General features: G+C 41.2%; 1 protein-coding gene across 2 annotated transcripts in view; it reads right to left on the reverse strand.

Annotated features, from left to right (window-relative positions):
- LOC126162400 (extracellular sulfatase SULF-1 homolog) overlaps window positions 1-16,823 on the reverse strand; it is a 782,309-nt gene that overhangs the window by 101,836 nt on the left and 663,650 nt on the right. For both annotated transcript variants that reach the window (XM_049918893.1, XM_049918892.1), the window contains exons 9-10: window positions 5,867-5,980; window positions 4,039-4,107 (exon numbers count right to left, since the gene is read on the reverse strand). In XM_049918893.1, coding sequence (XP_049774850.1) covers window positions 4,039-4,107; window positions 5,867-5,980 — 183 coding nt within the window. The remainder of the gene's footprint in view (window positions 1-4,038; window positions 4,108-5,866; window positions 5,981-16,823) is intronic.

Raw genomic sequence — 16,823 nt, forward strand, 5'->3', positions numbered from 1 at the left:
TTATGCCACTCCATCTCCCAAAGCTGAAAAACTTTGCGGTGTAAGAACAGAACACAGATCAGTTTTAGAGAGACCCATCTCCAGAAGTGGTTTCCGTGTAGCCTGTTTGGCCAGCCTGTCAGCAAGTTCATTGCCTAGGATGCCGACGTGTCCTGGGGTCCAGACAAAGACCACAGAATGACTGGACCATTCCATGGCATAGATGGACTCCTGGATGGTCACTACCAAAGGATGGCAAGGGTAGCACTGGTCGATAGAATGTAAGCTGCTCAGGGAGTCAGTACAGAGGAGAAACAATTCACCAGAGCATGAACGGATTTACTCAAGTGCACAAGATAGGGCCCTCAGCTCTTCGGTGAATACACTGCAGCCATCGGGTAAGGAATGCTGTTCAGTATGGCTGCCACGAATGTAGGCGAAGCCTACACGACCATCAGCCATCGAGCTGTCAGTGTAAACCATTTCAGACCCCGGAACACTTCAAGAATTGAGAGGAAGTGACAGCTGAGAGCTGCAGGGTTAATGGAGTCCTTAGGGCCATGCAAAAGGTCCAGGCAAAACTTTGGCCTAGGGCTACGCCATGGGGTTGTATGTGAATGGATCTCAAGGAGAGGTGGTAAAAGCAAGGATGCCAGACAGAAGCAATCCTATGCGAACTGCATTCATTAGCCCTGACCTGAGCCACCTATGCGGGAGGTGAACCGCCGTGGTTGGGAAAAGTCTATAACCATTGTGTCTGAGGGTCCAGTGAGATCTAGGTCCTCAGCAGATGCCAGAATCTTCACCTCATCCCAAACGCAGAGCTTGTAGGTAGTGGCGGTGTGGGTGCCACTGCAATTTCCTTGTTCTTGGGGGTCTTCTTTTTCGATTTCTCGCACTGTTCCTTGGGTTTCTCTACCTAGGAGGGCTTCTTTGATTCAGTCTCCAGGACTGAGGAGGACCATGAAGACCTATGACCAGTTACCTGTGGCTGCTTCAGCAACTGGCAGGTGTCTGCTTTGCCACTGGTAGGAACCTGGGAAGTGAGTGACCCAAGGGCTCCCAAAGTAGGTGGTGCAGCAGAAACAGAGAGGTAAGTGCCCCCCAGCCATCAAGGGGGAAGGTGTAGTCTTACGGCTCTGAGAGCTGACTGGAATTGGTGCAATGGATGGGGCTGAACAGCGGCGTAAGATGTTGTCATACACATGGATGGGACGGAGCCTTTCAAATTTCCTTTTAGCTTCAGTGTAGGTCAGTCCGTCCAGGGTCTTGTATTCTAATATTTTCCTTTCCTTCTGTAGAATCCTACAGTTCGGCGAGCAAGGGGAATGGTGCTCTCCGCACCGCAGTTGACACAGATGGGAGGTGGGACACATGGAATATTGGGATGGGATGGATGACCACAATCTCGACATATGAGGCTGGAAGTACAGCAGGAAGGCATATGGCCAAACTTCCAGCACTTAAAGCACTGCATCGGGCGAGGGATATATGGCTTGACATCACAGTGGTAGACCATCACCTTCCCTTCTCAGGTAATGTGTCACCCTCAAAGGCCAAGATGAAGGAACCGGTGGCAACCTGATTATCCCTCGGACCCCGGTGGAGGTGCCGGACAAAATGGACTCCTAGTCGCTCTAAGTTGGCGCGCAGCTCGTCATCGGACTGTAAAAGAAGATCCCTGTGGAAGATAATACCCTGGACCATATTCAAGCTCTTATGGGGCGTGATAGTAACAGAAACATCCCTCAGCTTGTCACAAGTGAGTAATGTCCGTGACTGGGCAGAGGAGGATGTTTTTATCAAAACTGACCCAGACTTCATTTGGTACAAGCCCTCCACCTCCCCAAAATTGTCCTCTAAATGCTCTACAAAGAACTGAAGATTTATGGACACAAAGGATTCCTTATCAGCTCACGTACATACTAGGTACCAGGGAGAAAATATTCGCTGCCATCCTTAGCTTGGTGTTCCTCCCATGGTGTGGCAAGGGAGGCGAACAATTTGGGGTCGTACTTCTGTGCATTGAATTGAGCCTGTGAACATTTAGAGACTGCTGGTGCTTGACAACCAGCAAGAGATGATGTACTATGCTTCATCACGTGTCATCCGCCCTGATGCCACCCAGTCCGACGAGGGGTTCTCCACACGGGCGACACCCAGCCACAGCAAAGGCCCCCTGGCAGGATGGTCTTTGCTGGGAGACCCGATGCCACAGGGGGATGGGCATCTACCCCTTGGCATATGTGGGGAGTTAATGGCACAGGCATCAGCAGAGTGATCCCTGTGTGGTCAGGGGGCTGCAACCAACAGGGTACATGGTGGCCCCACCACAACGGACTGGCTACTTTGCTGGATATGAGGTGCAAAGAAGTCCATGGTCACCATCGGCACAGAAAGTGACACTGCATAGTGCAAGGTGGAAAATGCACCCAGGAAGGTGTCCTCACCCAAGAGATGGAGAATGAGCGGGACTGCAATGTGACAACGAGAAAGTGGGCTAAACATCTAAATGCACAATGGACACGATGCACCACGTAAGGCGCTCTTCCCCCATTGGCTCGCTCTTTGGGAAAATTTTGAAGAATGGAGATCAATCCCTACAGGGGATCATCACCTATAGGCCAAAACGTATGAGACTCCTTTTAGTCGCCTCTTACGACAGGCAGGAATACCTCGGGTCTGTTCATACCCTGGACCCACAGAGGGGAGTGTACTAAGTACTAGCAGCTTGTTATACCCTCTTCCTTTTCTTTCTCTCTATCAACAACAATACCAACATCTCATGACACTCTGTGTGTTCTTATCAGGGTCATATACATAAAACAGTTACATTTGAGACACTGTGTACATTTTGAAAAGGCACCCAGAATAAGAAAATCCCTTCTGATTCTGGAGGCTGAACCTCTGAGGTACTCCACAGATACCAATGTTATATAGCAGCAGTATATACATTTTTTTTACTTGCACGTGCTTTACTTGACAATTGGAAACTCTGTTCATGAGCCAACCAATGAACATTCGAGCAATTACAAATTAGTGTAACGGTCAAAACTATTAACATTTTTGATGTGCTTATTAAAGAGCTGTGCTCTAAAATGTCAATCTCATCACTTAAGCAGGGCCGCATCATGTAGAATAAGATGAAATTTAATGCTAATTTTAGTTGTCCAGGGAGACATGCCTTTTGTAGATTTAGAACAATGTATGTAAACCACTGCTGTAGTCAACAATTAATATGAAATGTAGTAATTTTCTTATAACATTTAGAAAGTTACAGCATGACTGCAGTATTACTTTTTCTAGAATGTTAAACATTTTGTTTTCCTTGACATTTCTATAGCTGTAGTTTCATGCAATTCAATTCATATCACCTATTATGGAACATTTCTGAATTTTTGGCTTAAGATCCCTGTTTTGTTACCAACAAAACAGTTTTTGGCTAAGGGTGTTCTCCAATTTAACTTCAAGAATATCTATATGTATGATTCAGTCCTAAATGAGAAGGTGATCACAGGCTCTAGCATGAATTAACATCAGCAAGACAAGGTAAAACATTCAAGGCATTGAAGTTTTTGGCTAAGGGTGCTCTTCAATTTAACTTCAAGAATATCTACATGTATGATCCACTCCTAAATAAAAAGGTGATCACGGGCTCTAGTATGAATTAACATCACCAAGGTAAGGCTAAACATTCGAGAAACGGAAGATATATGCAACAAGGCATACAATTAAGAATGAGACAGTAATATTTATGTGTTGTTATGAAACAGAGGAAGACAAACAAGCTCAACCCTTAATAATCAGTCTCAGCAACTTAACACCAATCAGAATCTGATATAAACTGTTGCACATGAGAAACAAGAAGGTGAGGAGGTCCCTTCAGATATAATTGGATCTGTTAGGACCTGTTATGACTAGATGGCTAACAGAAGATTTCTACTAAGTGTGAAGCTTACTGTTTGCAGAAAAAATTTCATTTTATTACACAAATTCGCATTTTTTGCAGATTTGTTTCACTACGTGTACATACAAAGTAGCCGATGTAAATGTACTTACCTTTCTATTAGGAATGTGTCTGGCCATTTAAATCTTCTTCTTGCACCAGATGCCTTGCTGTGTTTTGGTCTGAAAGAAAGATGGTTATACATGGTCACATTAGATGTTTACTTATGTACAGTAGTACATTGTTGGATGTATTATCTTACATTCAGCAACAGACATTATGGCATCTTTATTGTAAATTTATTCATTGTCATACATTTACTTTGTCTTGATACACCAGTTCTTCAGGACTGAGAGTATGTTAAACATTGACCAATAAGTGAAAATTACTATTGTAAAAATTTTTAAATCCTGTGTGTTCATGTTAAGAATAATCTTACTGTGAGATTTGTAGAGAGATACCTAGGCATGAATACAGTAAGCATGTTTCAATGGATGTACGTACGGTAGTTAAGCAGACATGAAGAGGCTTGCACAGGATAGTTAGCATGGGGAGCTGCATCAAACTATACTTTGGAGGGAGGACCACAACAACAATGGAAAACAACAGTGTCACTCACAGCCCAGTGAAGAGGGTGCATATAAAATATGAGGCCAAATAAATAGTTTTTGCCCTGGCAAAGATATATCTTTGGTATCATTGATTTTTATTTACTTTTTTTAAAGGGGAAAAGAAGCACTTGTGTTGTGTGTGTTTCATTTAATTGGATAAAACGATATATCATGCTATCATAAAAGTTTTTATTTTAGACAGTTCATCACCAATGGAAATTCATACAAAGCCTGTGAAAATTATAAAGAATTTGCTCCTTGATTTTCAACAGCCTATTTGAGTGCAAATGTATTTCTCTTGAAAATGATCCATATGAAATAATGCCAGAACTGCAATCGCAAGTGAAAATTTTGAGAAACTATGCAATTGTGTATTGCTCAATTAGTCATTAAACATACCTGAAATAGCTAATTTCATGGGCATATTAGAAAAGCGAATTTTATATCAAAAATTAACTATGAGTACACTTTGTGCTTGATGAATGCTGTATCTATTGAACACTGATTCAGTACAGATTCAAAAAATAAATCTCTCAGCTACTGTTGAACAATTTTATAAAGAAACACACTTATTTTTAGTGCAAAACTGGTACTATGGCAGAGATGTGTGGACAACATTTCACACCTGAAACAAAACAGCAACGTCAAGTTGATTTCAACTGCCAGAAAAATGTTTGCCAGTTTTTTAAGTGAATGAAAAAGTGAGTTGACTTATTCATCATTTACACAAGAAAATGAAGTCTCCAGGACAACTTGGGTAAAAAAATAAATGGAACATGCTTAGGGTTCAAAAACAAAATACTGTAGAAAATACATTTTGGATTAGCACAATGGTATTGTCCACAAAGTTGATTTTTCATCAGAAAAACTGAGGTACAAATTGTTTCAACATCCAACCTATTCATCAGATTTGGCAACCGTAGACTTACATTTTTTTATAAAACAAAATTTGTGCCTGAAAGTGTTTTGAGGCCAGTGAAGAGGTTATGGCAGTTACAAGTAAGTATTTTGCAGATCTTCAAGAATCTCATTTCTGGTATGGAATCCTCTCATTGGGAAAAAAAGCTTGGGAACATGAACTGGCCTAACAAGGTATCACATAAAAAGAAAGTGCATTTTAACAAAAAACAAAAAACATAGTTTTTCACTGCCAGGCAAAACACTTTTCCCTTGTCCTCATAATAAATGCTTTTGGGTAAAGTTACATCTTTCTTACATAGTCTGATGTTTGGGAGATGTACAATAATAGTAAGCCTCCTCAAATCATTGAAGTATAGCTTAATGCAGTTTGGGTACTAGTAATAATATATAAATATATTGAGCAACTAACCCTCTGTGAAGTAGCCTCAGAAAAGATCTTCCATCCATGTGTGACGGTGTCTCAACACCTGCTATGTCAAGGAATGTTGGTGCCAAGTCCAAATTCAAAACAATATCATCAATCCTGTAAAAGAAATATTATAGCTTATTTTAAGTACTTCCATCATCTGTTAAAACATGTTATAAATTTCATGAAGCACAACAAGGGCACAGTAAAATAAATAATGTGCCATTATGAAACCACTCAGTTACATTATCAAATAACATTTGAAGTTAAATCTGTACATAAAAGGCAACACACTTAATCCACGGTAAAACTATAATTTAAAAAAAAAAGATGTCCCTGGTTTAGCAAGCTGCATGTTCCCACAACCGTTTTCAACAAATATCAAGGCTTTATGAAAGACACATTTCAAACACTCACTGGAACATTAATATTTATGCATTACATTTGAGACAGAGTGTTGTATCAGCACTTACTATGTACCTACATGTATAATTTGACACTGATACCTACATCAGAATATTTTATGATCTGAAGATGGCAATAGCCGAAAGCAGTACTAGAGAAGTATAAAAGTTTGTTTGATCGAGACAGACCTTTAAAATAAAGTGCCACAATATGATCACAGACTCATTTTCAGACTTCATGTCTTCAGTTGATATCAGATTAAAGAAGAGATAACCAGTTAAATGAAACATCCTGGTACCATGGAAAATTATTTAAGAAAACTACAGATGATTTTTAGAAGAGTGGTCAGACAAGGATTTGAAAACTTAAGCCCGTTGTCTTGGCCACTGCATCACTTCATTCAGCAATTGAAGCAGTTAGACAACAGTAGGGAATAGTGAGCTGCAGCCTAACTTTTGGTTGCAAGTAAGCTTTCTCACAATTATAGGTGGCTGCTCAGAGACTCATCCATTTCAGTGCATATAGCGTGATTAATTCTAGAGATATGAAACTGTGCTACATTATTCCCACAGATTTAGTAGAGGAGCTAGTTATGTGTGGTTAGCAGGAGAGACTTTGTGGAATATGGAATGGGAGTAGAGCGGTAATTAATGGTAGTATTATCTATGCGTATGCTCCTGCCTAGCTCCATTTGTGTTGGACAACTGCAAAATTGGTGTAGATTCAGACTTTAATTTGGCACACACTTGTATCTGTCCAAAACCTTCTTGTTAATAACTTTTACATAAGAATTAAGCATCTGCCATTTGGATGTGACATGGTGGCACTTATGAGTTTTAATGTGCCATTAACGTAATGCCCAGAAGAGATCATTCAGAATTACAATACATGCAAAATAACATTTGGGGTGCCCCTTGTACACACAATAGGACTGCTAATGTTCTCAATATACATAGGCAGTTTATCAGATATCTCTCTCATATAGTTTGCTGTTATCTACATGGAACTGCTGTAGTATATCCACTTTGTGTACTAACTGGCAACTCTCTCTAAATGTGGATAGATGCAATATAATCCAGTAACAAAGAAAAATCCTAATGATATCTGGTTACAAGATCAATGGTAAATTTCTGAATCCTGTCACATAATTTCAATGTCTTCTCTTCAAAGAGAAAGTGAACATGGAATGACTCAAGTGGTCCAATGTGGAAAATCAAGGTAATAATAATAATAATTTCAATGTCTAGAAGTAATACTGTTCAGCCCTATGAAATGGAAAGAACATGTAGGATGTGGAAGGGGAGGTGAATTGAAGGCTTCTGTTGGTTGGGAGGGATTTGGGTAATGTGGAGCATCTGCAGAGGAAATTGTGTACAAGTGCTAATGGAAGTAATTCCATTCCAGTGTAGGCATGACAGCAGACTTTGAATGAATTCAGTGATACACTGCTAGGATCATGCAAATTAGTAAACAAAAATCGAATTTGGACAGCTAGAGATTTAAGTTTTTTCAGTAAAATCTCTTTCCAATGTAAACAAACTTCTAATATGTCTTAAAAATCTGAAATTTTATTTCTGGACCATATCCACTAGTTTTGTCATACATTTTGAAGCCTTTTTGGTGCTTTTGGAATAACCATTGTAAACAGTGAAAACTTTTGAGCCGTTCTCTGCTTGCGTTGGTGCTGTTGTAGGTTTCCATCCTCTGTTGAAGGCCAAACTACACTCCTGGAAATGGAAAAAAGAACACATTGACACCGGTGTGTCAGACCCACCATACTTGCTCCGGACACTGCGAGAGGGCTGTACAAGCAATGATCACACGCACGGCACAGCGGACACACCAGGAACCGCGGTGTTGGCCGTCGAATGGCGCTAGCTGCGCAGCATTTGTGCACCGCCGCCGTCAGTGTCAGCCAGTTTGCCGTGGCATATGGAGCTCCATCGTAGTCTTTAACACTGGTAGCATGCCGCGACAGCGTGGACGTGAACCGTATGTGCAGTTGACGGACTTTGAGCGAGAGCGTATAGTGGGCATGCGGGAGGCCGGGTGGACGTACCGCCGAATTGCTCAACATGTGGGGCGTGAGGTCTCCACAGTACATCGATGTTGTCGCCAGTGGTCGGCGGAAGGTGCACGTGCCCGTCGACCTGGGACCGGACCGCAGCGACGCACGGATGCACGCCAAGACCGTAGGATCCTACGCAGTGCCGTAGGGGACCGCACCGCCACTTCCCAGCAAATTAGGGACACTGTTGCTCCTAGGGTATCGGCGAGGACCATTCGCAACCGTCTCCATGAAGCTGGGCTACGGTCCCGCACACCGTTAGGCCGTCTTCCGCTCACGCCCCAACATCGTGCAGCCCGTCTCCAGTGGTGTCGCGACAGGCGTGAATGGAGGGACGAATGGAGACGTGTCATCTTCAGCGATGAGAGTCGCTTCTGCCTTGGTGCCAATGATGGTCGTATGCATGTTTGGCGCCGTGCAGGTGAGCGCCACAATCAGGACTGCATACGACCGAGGCACACAGGGCCAACACCCGGCATCATGGTGTGGGGAGCGATCTCCTACACTGGCCGTACACCACTGGTGATCGTCGAGGGGACACTGAATAGTGCACGGTACATCCAAACCGTCATCGAACCCATCGTTCTACCATTCCTAGACCGGCAAGGGAACTTGCTGTTCCAACAGGACAATGCACGTCCGCATGTATCCCGTGCCACCCAACGTGCTCTAGAAGGTGTAAGTCAACTACCCTGGCCAGCAAGATCTCCGGATCTGTCTGTTTGGGACTGGATGAAGCGTCGTCTCACGCGGTCTGCACGTCCAGCACGAACGCTGGTCCAACTGAGGCGCCAGGTGGAAATGGCATGGCAAGCCGTTCCACAGGACTACATCCAGCATCTCTACGATCGTCTCCATGGGAGAATAGCAGCCTGCATTGCTGCGAAAGGTGGATACACACTGTACTAGTGCCGACATTGTGCATGCTCTGTTGCCTGTGTCTATGTGCCTGTGGTTCTGTCAGTGTGATCATGTGATGTATCTGACCCCAGGAATGTGTCAATAAAGTTTCCCCTTCCTGGGACAATGAATTCACGGTGTTCTTATTTCAATTTCCAGGAGTGTATATCGTTTAGTTGACATGGTTGCGGTTGTTTGTCTTCTTCTTGTGTTGACTGGTGCCACTTGGTTTCGCGAGCATTCCCTGTCTGCTAGTGGCAGCAGCAGCATTATCGTTATGTAGTAACTGTGGCCCTATCTTTGGGGTGACGTCATCATTCTCCTGTGTCATGTGAGTGAGCAGTTCGGTTGGGGACGCAGGAGGAGGCAGGTCCACAAAGAGCAAGAACACAACAGGACTGCTGGTGGCATGCATGGACTGCCGGATTGAAGGGCTGTGGTCATGAGGGTGCACGACCTCGTTGAAACTGGATCCCGCAAGTTTTAAGTTGAGTGCATTTCAATTCAAGTAGACAAACATCCACCATTGTGAAATCTTGTGATTCTCCAGTGACTTGGGTTCATGTTGCTGCTCGTCATGTCGCCAGGGCAAAGAGCAGCGAGTGGAGTGCTAGGGTGAGGCGGATCTGATTAGCTTTCCTGGGCTTCTAATTACTATTTACTACCTTCAGCTTGTTACAATTGTTAAGTTCAACCAGCGATATTTTCCTGCCTGGTGGCCGCTAATGCCCCAGTTACCTGCTCTGGGGGTTAGTGTAAGTAACGGCAGTGTACGTTTCCTCGCCTTGCCGCTGCTGTCCGGTGAGGCGTATGAGTTTGACAGCATTCATGATTGTAGGTTGGTTGGTGATTTTTCTATCTTGGTGGTAGTGATTCCTTTCTTGTTCTGGGCTCTAAGCACAGTATTCTGTGGGCGGAGTCCAGACCTTCAGTTCTGGCTTTGGCGTATTTTTACATCTTTGCAATTGGTTTATTGGACATCAGGTAGCCTCACCAAGATTATCATTAGTCACTCGTTAGACAGCCACTAGTCTGAGTTACCATCTTGTGGTGTGAATGCAACTCTTGGCTGCCTTTCTCATTGCTTGCCAAAGTGTTTTTGGCTTGACCTACTGAGAGGCCTATTCCTGGAGCACCATCTGTGACTGGCCCTTGTGTTTTTTATTGTGTTATTATTTTATTATTGTATTACCAAGTTACCATCATTTGTTTCACCTGTTTGGTGATCAGTTGCTTGTCCTTTTGAATTAACCTTTGTTATTATATTTCCTGATTTATTGTATGTTGTCAATTCTTTTTTTTAAATAATTGTCATTCTTGGAATTAAAGGCCTTCAGCCATGACTGTGGTTACTTGCCTTAAAATTCTAATTGTGACCACATTGGCTTGTTTTCAAAACATTATTTGCTGTGTCTGTATTTTATGTTGTTGTTGTTGTTGTGGTCTTCAGTCTTGGGACTGGTTTGATGCAGCTCTTCATGCTACTCTATCCTGTGAAAGCTTCTTCATCTCCCAGTACCTACTGCAGCCTACATCCTTCTGAATATGTTTAGTGTATTCATCTCTTGGTCTCCCTCTACGATTTTTACCCTCCATACCGCCCTCCAATGCTAAATTTGTGATCCCTTGCTGCCTCAGAACTTGTCCTACCAACCGATCCCTTCTTCTTGTCAAGTTGTGCCACAAACTCCTACCCAATCCTATTCAATACCTCCTCATCAGTTATGTGATCTACCCATTTAATCTTCAGCATTCTTCTGTAGCACCACATTTCAAAAGCTTCTATTCTCTTCTTGTCCAAACTATTTATCATCCATGTTTCACTTCCATACATGGCTACACTCCATACAAATACTTTCAGAAACGACTTCCTGACACTTAAATCTATACCCGATGTTAACAAATTTCTCTTTTTCAGAAATGCTTTCCTTGCCATTGCCAATCTACATTTTATATCCTCTCTACTTCGACCATCATCAGTTATTTTGCTCCCCAAATAGCAAAACTCCTTTACTACTTTAAGTGTCTCATTTCCTAATCTAATTCCCTCAGCATCACCCGACTTAATTCGACTACATTCAATTATCCTCGTTTTGCTTTTGTTGACATTCATCTTATATCATCCCTTCAAGACACTGTCCATTCCGTTCAACTGCTCTTCCAAGTCCTTTGCTGTCTCTGACAGAATTACAATGTCATCGGTGAACCTTAAAGTTTTTATTTCTTCTCCCTGGATTTTAATACCTACTCCGAATTTTTCTTTTCTTTCCTTCACTGCTTGCTCAATATACAGATTGAATAACATCGGGGAGAGGCTACAACCCTGTCTCACTCCCTTACCAACCACTGCTTCCCTTTCATGTCCCTCATCTCTTATAACTGCCATCTGGTTTCTGTACAAATTGTAAATAGCCTTTTGCTTCCTATAGTTTACCCCTACTACCTTCAGAATGTGAAAGAGAGTATTCCAGTCAACATTTTCAAAAGCTTTCTCCAAGTCTACAAATGCTAGAAACGTAGGTTTGCCTTTTCTTAATCTAGCTTCTAAGATAAGTCGTAGAGTCAGTATTGCTTCACGTGTATTTCTACAGAATCCAAACTGATCTTCCCCGAGGTCGGCTTCTACCAGTTTTTCCATTCATCTGTAAAGAATTCACATTAGTATTTTGCAGCTGTGACTTATTAAACTGATTGTTCAGTAATTTTCACATCTGTTAACGCCTGCTTTCTTTGGGATTGGAATTATTATATTCTTCTTGAAGTGTGAGGGTATTTCGCCTGTCTCATACATTTTGCTCACTAGATGGTAGAATTTTGTCAGGACTGGCTCTCCCAAGGCTGTCAGTAGTTCAAATGGAATGTTGTCTACTCCTGCGTCTTTCAGTGCTCTATGAAATTCTTCACGCAGTATCATATCTCCCATTTCATCTTCATCTACATCCTCTTCCCTTTCTATAACATTGCCCTTGCATAGTCCCTCTATATACTCCTTCCACCTTTCTGCTTTCCCTTCTTTGCTTAGAACTGGGTTTCCATCTGAGCTCTTGATATTCATACAAATGGTTCTCTTTTCTCCAAAGGTCTGTTTAATTTTCTTGTAGGCAGTATCTATCTTACCCTTGGGAGATAAGCCTCTACATCCTTACATTTGTCCTCTAGCCATGCCTGCTTAGCCATTTTGCACTTACTGTCGATCTCATTTTTGAGACGTTTGTATTCCTTTTTGCCTGCTTCATTTACTACATTTTTATATTTTCTCCTTCCATCAATTAAATTCAGTATTTCTTCTGTCACCCAAGGATTCCTACTAGCCCTCGTCTTTTTACCCACTTGATCCTCTGCTGCCTTCACTACTTCATCCCTCAAAGCTACCCATTTTTCTTCTACTGTATTTCTTTCCCCCATTCCTGACAATTGTTCCCTTATGCTCTTCCTGAAACTCTGTACAACCTTTGGTTTAGTCAGTTTATCCAGGTTCCATCTCCTTAAATTCCCACCTTTTTGCAGTTTCTTGAGTTTTAATCTACAGCTTATAACTGATAGATTGTGGTCAGAGTCCACATCTGCCCCTGGAAATGTCTTACAATTTAAAACCTGGTTCCTAAATCTCTGTCTTACCGTTATATAATCTATCTGAAACCCGTCAGTATCTCCATGTTTCTTCCATGTATACAACCTTCTTTTATGATTCTTGAACCACGTGTTAGCTATGATTAAGTTGTGCTCTGTGCAAAATTCCACCAGCCGGCTTCCTCTTTCATTTCTTCCTCCTAATCCATATTCACCTACTATGTTTTCTTCTCTTCCTTTTCCTACTATCGAATTGCAGTCACCCATGACTATTAAATTTTCGTCTCCTTTCACTATCTGAATAATTTCTTTTATCTCATCATACATTTCTTCAATTTCTTTGTCATCTGCAGAGCTAGTTGTCATATAGACTTGTGCTACTGCCGTAGGCGTGGGCTTCATGTCTATCTTGACCGCAATAATGCGTTCACTATGTTGTTTGTAGTAGCTTACCCGAACTCTTATTTTTTTATTCATTATTAAACTTGCATTACCCCTATTTGATTTTGTATTTATAACCCTGTATTCACCTGACCAGAAGTCTTGTTCCTCATGCCACCAAACTTTGCTAATTTTAACCTATCCATTTCCCTTTTTAAGTTTTCTAATCTACATGCTCGATTAAGGGATCTGACATTCCACACTCCAATCCATAGAACGCCAGTTTTTTATCTCCTGATAACGACGTCCTCCTGAATAGTCCCCACCTGGATATCCGAATGGGGGACTGTTTTACCTCCAGAATATTTCACCAAGAGGACGCGCCATCATTTATCCATACAGTAAAGCTGCATGCCCTCAGGAAAAATTACGGCCATAGTTTCCCCTTGCTTTCAGCTGTTCGCAGTACCAGCACAGCAAGGCCATTTTGGTTAGTGTTACAAGGCCAGATCAGTCAATCATCCAGACTGTTGCCCCTGCAACATCTAAAAAAGCTGCTGCCCCTCTTCAGGAACCATACGTTTGTCTGGCCTCTCAACAGATATCCCTCCATTGTGGTTTCATCTACGGTACGGCTATCTGTATCGCTGAGGCACGCAGTCCTCCCCACCAACGGCAAGGTCTATGGTTCAAGCGGGTGGGGGGTATTTTATGAATGTTTGTTAAATTTTTTAAATAATTGCCATTCTTGGCATTTAAGGCCTTCAGCCGTGAAACAATTCTTAAATTATTGCCATTATTTTAATTTGTTGTTGATTTCAAATAAATAGTGTGTGATTAAAAGAAAAGCCAACTAATAGTAACTGATTATGGCCCCGTCCACAATTGTAACCAAATCCTGCCTTCCTTGACTATCAGGTTTCAACTTTACTCTCAGCAGGGGAACTGCTGTACCAAACATTTGCAAATGAATTTGGTTCTGTGTGGCATGGGTATCTGCCTTTTGCTAGCAGTGCTACTCCAATTGAGTGTTGTGGACCAAATCCATGTTCCAGCATTTTGGTAATTTTTTCTAACTCCATAATAGCCAGCCATTCCACAAAGTGTTTTAAAGAACTCCTGGAAGAAGTGATACTTTGGAGTAACTTACCCAGTTCCGGCGTTATTATTTTTTTCTAATTAGCAGTCACTGAGATCAACATTGTGAGAAATTGGGACTCTGAAGTTGAAATTAAATTATTCTTGCACGTACATGCTTTATCCATGGATCTAGTCTATTCTAATAGATTCAGCAGAAAAATTTTGTGAAATTTGGAAAGGAGAAGGATTGAGAGACTGAAGTTTGGTGTTGGCCCAATAAATGGAGTCGTACAGCTCAAGTAGAAGATAAATTCTCAACAAAATTGTCAAGTACCAGTCTAGCAGACAGTTTTAACATGTACCACAAGTATTTCAGCTATTATCCTCTTTCAAATTCTGACTTTAGAAGAAATAATACACACAAAATTAGCTATGAAAAATTTCATAATTATTAGAAAATGAAGTTTAAAAATCTTTTGCACAAATGTTGTTGTCTTAATATGTACATTATATAGAGACCAATGCCAAAAAGGTAAATATCTGGTTCTGAAAATTACATAATAAAGAAATCATCATAAGTGATAGTCAATATGTGAGCTTACATGATTCAGAATAACAGTTTAATGTAACATTATGCATTAAAAATCAATACATGAGGAAGCTGCAAGCCACTGCAATAACGGGCATCATAGGCTCAAATCAAACAGATTGAATCTTATTTTCCAGCTGTTTGCATCAAAATGGAAAAGTCAACTTTGGATGGTGCACAGAAGTGAAGCAAGTAAATTATCACTGCTGGAAACAGTAAGTTATACTCTTTTTTGTCTTAGTTTTGCAAAATTTGTAGCTGCAGCACAGTGCAATGTATCATCGTGTAATATACTTACATTTGCTTAAAAGGACAAGTGGTAAACTGATTCTAGAAAAATGACATAAATCATTCAAACCTCCAGAGCATTAAATGCATAATGCATTGAGATAAAAATTACGATTAGTGACTGAAGGTAGTTTGTTTTCTTCTTTACTAGAGTACCACAGTCCCGGTGACAACTCTGGATTTCATTAAGATGTTTTTTTAAAAAACAGTTGGTTTATCTGCTCCTATAGTGGTGTGTCTTTCACAGGAATCATTGATTTACTGGAAAGAGTAACTTCTACAATGGAAAAATACATGTAGACCATTGCAGAGGATACTGATGAGCTGTGGTAGTAAACTGCAACACACTTACAGCAGTGCTGCAGTGTTGTGCTATTTCTCCCAATAAAGATCTGTGGTATGTTGTAGTCACATTGATAATGTGCCTATTATCCAATGTCAGTACCACATTTTATAGTCCACTGCTGGCACTGTTTATACATCTGGATATTTCAGTTATTCATTACAAAAGAAACACTAAAATCCATAATAGTGTAATTCCACAATATAAAAACCTACACAAAGTGTCACAGACTAACCATATTCCAGCATTAAAAACAAAGTATTTTGGCTATAAAGTATCTTTTTAGTATTGTCAAGGCAATGTGATTTCTCAGGTAATGATGTAAGATGTTTGGTGTTAGCCTAGAGCCATTTTGCACATTGATTGTACGGCTGCATCACTAAAGCATTTTCTTAAAGAGAATGTTAGATTGATAGCTGAGCTATAATAACAACATCCATTATTATGCGTGTACTATGCTTTGTTCTCCACTCAGGATGCCATGTTGTTGTGTATTATCTGTAGTGTTGATTCAGAAAGCCAGCAAGGGTCTTCTTTCCTGCCCCCCCCCCCCCCCCCATAACCATCTATGACTCAATGCTTATGTGAGTGATCTCCTTAACTCCTAAAGCATTTAATTCTACCAGAACTTTTCTACTATAATTACTAACGAGGAAAAACAAAACCATGAAGGAATTATCCAAATGGGATGGAAATTGGTAGATGACATGTGCATGTATAGACAAACAAATGCATACAGTTTTAGAAAAATGGGATGATTTATTCAAGAGAAAGAGTGTCACAAATTGAGCTAGTCAATAACATGTTGGTCCACTTCTGATCCTTATGCAAGCAGTTATTCATCTTGGTGCTGCTTAAGCCTGAAACATCTCCAGACTTATCTCCACTAGTTGCTGGGGTTCCTTTGAAAATGGGACTCATCACTGAAAATAATTTTACTTCAGTCAATGAGGTCTCAGCCCAAGATATGTCTGGAAATGTCACTGACAGTGGTAGGATACCAACCTGACTGTCGCCTGCCATATGGACTGACAACCAGGAATGATGAATGTCAACTAATTTCTAATTGCTCTTTTTATTGAGCAAATTAAGATGGCTGAAACATATTTGATTCGATATTCTGTACTTGAACATCTGAGGTCCCGCAACCATCTGTATAAGATGGACATTTAGAGACCAGGAGTCTGGGGTGCCATTTCTTTCCACAGCAGGACCCTTTTGGTTGTCAACCATGGCACCCTTACAGCACAACAATATGTCAATGTTAATCTACACCCCATTCCATTGGCTTTCATGGCAATCCATCCTGGGCCTACATTTCAGCAAGATAATGCCT

Source organism: Schistocerca cancellata, chromosome 2 (assembly GCF_023864275.1).
Source record: "Schistocerca cancellata isolate TAMUIC-IGC-003103 chromosome 2, iqSchCanc2.1, whole genome shotgun sequence".
Taxonomy (NCBI): domain Eukaryota; kingdom Metazoa; phylum Arthropoda; class Insecta; order Orthoptera; family Acrididae; genus Schistocerca; species Schistocerca cancellata.